Genomic DNA, 5000 nt, shown 5'->3' on the forward strand with positions numbered 1-5000 from the left:
TGCTTTATACACCAATACTGTCCTTCACTCCACCCTTCCCTCTCCCTCCCAATCCACTTCAGAAACTCTCGAAGATATAAAAAAAAACTATCTAATCATGACCCAAGATAATATGCTAACACTTCATTCATCACCCAATCTCTCTGCTCACATTCCTTCTATCCTCTTCCTGAAACTGTGATGTGATCATCCTTTTATATACCATTTCTGCTTTTGTTAATCCCTACATTACCCTACAGATATCCTTGCAGAATCCCACACTCGTCTTTAACAGCTTTGATCTAATCGCCCTTGTTAATCCCTACCCTCCTGAACTACTATACGACGTTTGTAGCATCTTTAATCATCAACTAACCTCCTCTTTACCCCTTTCACTATTACACCTTTCTATGGTGGTATATAACCTTTAATGTTCAGCACATGTATTTTGCATTGTAACCACTAACCATTAACTATTATTATTTTTTATTATTGTTATTATTATCATCATTATTATAATAATTATTATATTTATTATGATTTTTTATTATTATTTTATCATCATCATTATTATTATTATTATTATTATTATTATTATTATTATTATTATTATAATTGTTATCGTTGTTGTTATCATTGTTATTATCATCATCATCATCATCATTATTACTATTATTAGTAGTAACATTATCATTCCTATTATTATTTTTGTTTTTGAGATAGCTACTACTATCTAGTAACGGCTTCCTGAGGAAAAGTAAACCGCTGAAACTGTACGATACAGAAGGAAAAACATAAGGAGAAAAGGGAAAAGCTTTTTCAGTAGTTTCGAAATGATCTCGATTCTATGCCATTAAACTTAAATTTATTTGAAATTCGACAGAAAAAAAAGGTTATTGCAAGAAACTGCAGATAAGGACGCAACTGATAAGGCCTATACATGCGCGGAGTAGATGATTCAACACGTGATTATGCGCATGGCTACCCTAAAGTGGTGGTTCCTACGTGGAAAATCGCCAAAGTCTAATTGTGTGAATGAGTGAGTGAATGAATGAGTGGGCGAAGGCAAGAAAATCTTAAATTATCGTTAATATGTATGTATGTATGTATGTATGTATGTATATATGTATGTATGTATGTATGTGTGTGTGTGCGTGTGTGTATGTATATATATATATATATATATATATATATATGTAATTGTTTTAGAATGAGTGAAAACTGAAATCAACAGAAGTGGGCGCCGATATCAGGGTTTATCTGACTTCACTTACGGCATGCGTCTTGTCCAAAATAGACTGAAAGAAATATGCACAGCACCAATAAATACAACAATCTTAAGCTAGCGCAATGTAATTTAAAACAAATGGCGCTACCTATCTCATAAGTACCTTCCTCGGTTTAGACGAACATTTGTAGAAGGCGAAAACTGGACTCGTTATAACCTGACCAGACTCAAGACGAGGCTGACGAAGGGACAAGTCCGTCCTTGAACGCAGGTCGAGCAAGATCGGAGAGTGACATGACTCGGTCGAAGTCGAGGTCGTTGGGAGTAAGGCCTCGTCTCAGCCACTCCACCAACCTCGGTCGGCGGGCGTTATTCTTAAGCCGGAGATAGGCAAGTATGGCTTCAAGCATAGCTCCCTTTCCATAGTGTATCCGATCGGCCACAGGGAGATGGGGCTTTAAGCATCTTGTGGGCTTCCTCAAGAGCGAAGCCTTTCGGTCGTCCAGCAAGAACTATGAGTGGCGTAGTTTAAATAAGGAATGGAGTTATTATAGAGCAATATGCAGGCCTATGGTGATCCTAGAAAAAGGTCTGGTATAATAGAGTATTAAATACTCTATTATAGGTGATAGGTGAAAAAGACAACAAACATTATTGGTCTCTACAAGGTGGTTCAATGTGAAAAATGTGTCAACATTAAAGATAAAATGTAGGAAAACCCACTATACACGAACTGGAAGTCGTTCTCTTTCTTTCTTTCTTTCTCTCTCTCTCTCTCTTCAGTTTTGGGAATCTATTGATTTTTTTTCACGATTTTCTGCGCTTTTCAATTTTGCTTTTGAATAATCAATCAGACATGATTAAAATACTGTATTTTTTATAACCTAATCAAATAGAAAATAAATACGCTGCATCACACATTAAAGCAACAATAAGTGTTTAATCTAATTATGGCTGCTTTTATAAATTTCCCAAGATTACATATCGTAGACAGAGGGAATAAAAATCTGATTTAATCATCACTAATTTTTATCTTGAGTCATTACCGTCACAAGGAGATAACACTACTTCACTTTTATACATTATACATGGCATTGTATTTGATTTAGGACTATATGAAATTGTAAATTTGCAGAAGATAACACCAGACGAAATTCGGTTGATTGGAAAGTGTAAAGTGAAATGAAATAATCAAAGAAAACGGAAAAAAATGGAAGGTGAATGAATGAAAGCGACACTCAAAACAAAATACAATAAAACGGATAAAAAAACAAAAAATAGAAATAATAACAATAACAAAAATCGGATATTTTACCCTTATACCAATCCCGCAAATTAAAACCGCATTGTATTTTTGTCCTTTTCTCAGTATTAATATTTTTGTTATTCTTGCGATTTTTTCCTGCTCAGTCGAAAGACCTTTTTTTTATTTCAAGAATTCACTTCATTATTACCTATTTGCTCCACCTACTAATTTCATCCACGAGTAATCAATCAACTTAATCAACCCACTGATCAAAACAAAAACAAAAACAAACAAACATACAAAGAATTCATCAAACCGCTTACCTGTGAAAAAACAACAACAAAAAACACTAACCATTTCCCTCTATTATAATCTTATCGAATAAACAATGAAAAAGGAAATCCTATATCTTTTTGGCGACGATTTCCACCAACAGGGCCACAAGCGACACCAGGAAACCGATGAGGAGGATGAAGAATGCCGCCTGGTGGAGGAAAAGTGAACTATTTCAAATTACAAAACGATTTTTCTTGAAAAGATTCTAGAATGACGATGGAATTAATGCTGTTCTTATTTGTACTTACTGGTAAACTGTATTAGACAGAAAGTGGTCTGAGTAATAGAACATATTTTGCATACCTAAAATAATTATTTCACCCTCGAAATATACTAAATATATACATATCGGAATATACTATATTACACCTTAGTTCACATCATAATAAGACCGTAATATACTACATACTTAAAAAACATTTTCCTAAAAAACTCGAAACAAGATAAAAAAAAAATATAAACATGCAAAAAGAGAGAGAGAGAGAGAGAGAGAGAGAGAGAGAGAGAGAGAGAGAGAGAGAGAGAGAGAGAGAGAGAGAGAGAGAGAGAGAGAGAGAGAGAGAGAGAGCGAGAGAGAAAGAGAGAGAGAGAGAGAGAGAGAGAGAGAGAGAGAGAGAGAGAGAGAGAGAGAGAGAGAGAGAGAGATAGAGAGAGAGAGAGAGAGAGAGAGAGAGAGAGAGAGAGAGAGAGAGAGAGAGAGAGAGAATGAGAGAGAGAGAGAGAGAAAAATACTCGAACAAATTCTCGAAAAACCAAATCCTAACCTGAAGGTGCTCGAGGGTGATCGCCGAAGGACCTCCGGCCACGCCCTTCCTCGAGGTGGCGCTCGTCCTCGACACCTTCTGCACCTCGTCCTGGGCCCACTTGTTGACGAGGCCGGCAGAGATCATGCGACCCAGCCTTCAGGAGAGGAGGAGGGGGTGGGGGGAAGGGGAAGGTGGGGGTAAAGGGGGGAGGGGAGGATAAAGGGGGGGAGGGGGAGGATAAAGGGGGATGGGGAGGGGAGAGGAAAGGTGTGGAAGAAAGTTGGGAGAAAGGGAGAGGAGAGGAGAGGAGAGGAGAGGAAGGGAAAGGAGAGGTACGGAGAAAAATTGGGAGAAAGAGAGAGGAGAGGAGAGGAGAGGAGAGGGGGAAGGGGAAAGGAGAGATAGGGAGGAAAGTTGGGAGAAAGGGAAAGGAGAGGAGAGGAGAGGAGAGGAGAGGAGAGGGGAGGGGAAAGGAGAGGTACGGAGAAAAATTGGGAGAAAGGGAGAGGAGAGGAGAGGAGAGGAGAGGAGAGGAGAGGGGAGGGGAAAGGAGAGGTACGGAGAAAAATTGGGAGAAAGGGAGAGGAGAGGAGAGGAGAGGAGAGGGGAGGGGAAAGGAGAGGTACGGAGAAAAATTGGGAGAAAGGGAGAGGAGAAGAGAGGAGAGGGGGAAGGGGGGAGGGGAAAGGTGGGAAGAAGGGGGGAAAGGGATAGGCACGGAGGAGAGGGGAGGAAGAGGGGGAAGGATAACGATAGATGGAGAGACGGAGGGAATGAGGCGAGAAGGGAAGAACGCAGAGGGAGAGGGGAAGGGAGGAGCGAAAGATTGGAAAAAGGGAGGAAAAGGGAGGGAATGTAAGGGAGAATAGGGAGAAGGATGAAATAGAGTGAATAAGAAAAAAGAGAATGGGAAAGGGGAAAAGATGAAAGGATAAGTAGGGGAAAGGGATAGTGGGCCGTGAAGGGTAATGTCAAGGGATAGGGGGATAGGAGGATAGGAGGATGGGGGGAGGGAAGGGGGGAGGGAGGTGTGGGAGAATGGGCAAAGGGAGAGGGGTTGGGGAGAAAGAGAGGTAAATGCAGAATGAAATTGTTATTCTGATCTACATATAGTGCGCCCACATAGCCATACACAAGTAAACAATCTATATATACGTGACCTGATGAGGCCACATACAAACAAACAAGCACACACACACACACATACCCCTCCCCCCTAAATAGCAAGCGATCCCGTAGCCCTGAGGGTGCAAGGCCTCCTACTCCTCCTTTTCCTCTTACTCGTCCTGCTCCTTTTCCTCTTCCTTCTCTTCGCCCTCGTCCTCGTCGTCCGCCTCCCCTTTTTCCTCTTCCTCGTCCTCCTCCTTTTCCTCGTCCTCGTCCTCCTCCTTCCCCTCCTCTTCCTCTTCCTCCCCCTCCACCACCCCAACAACCCTCCCGCCCTACCCCACAACTCTCCCGCCCT

The 5000-nt window shown here is 41.0% G+C and overlaps 1 protein-coding gene across 1 annotated transcript in view; it reads right to left on the reverse strand.

Annotated features, from left to right (window-relative positions):
* Positions 1-2127: 2127 nt before the first annotated feature.
* Positions 2128-5000, reverse strand: part of LOC125034886 (glutamate receptor 3-like) — a 30383-nt gene continuing 27510 nt past the window's right edge. Inside the window, exons 18-19 of the mRNA XM_047626934.1 lie at positions 3554-3689; positions 2128-2937 (exon numbers count right to left, since the gene is read on the reverse strand). Coding sequence (XP_047482890.1) covers positions 2857-2937; positions 3554-3689 — 217 coding nt within the window. The 3' untranslated portion in view covers positions 2128-2856. The remainder of the gene's footprint in view (positions 2938-3553; positions 3690-5000) is intronic.

Source organism: Penaeus chinensis, chromosome 19 (assembly GCF_019202785.1).
Source record: "Penaeus chinensis breed Huanghai No. 1 chromosome 19, ASM1920278v2, whole genome shotgun sequence".
NCBI classification, from domain to species: domain Eukaryota; kingdom Metazoa; phylum Arthropoda; class Malacostraca; order Decapoda; family Penaeidae; genus Penaeus; species Penaeus chinensis.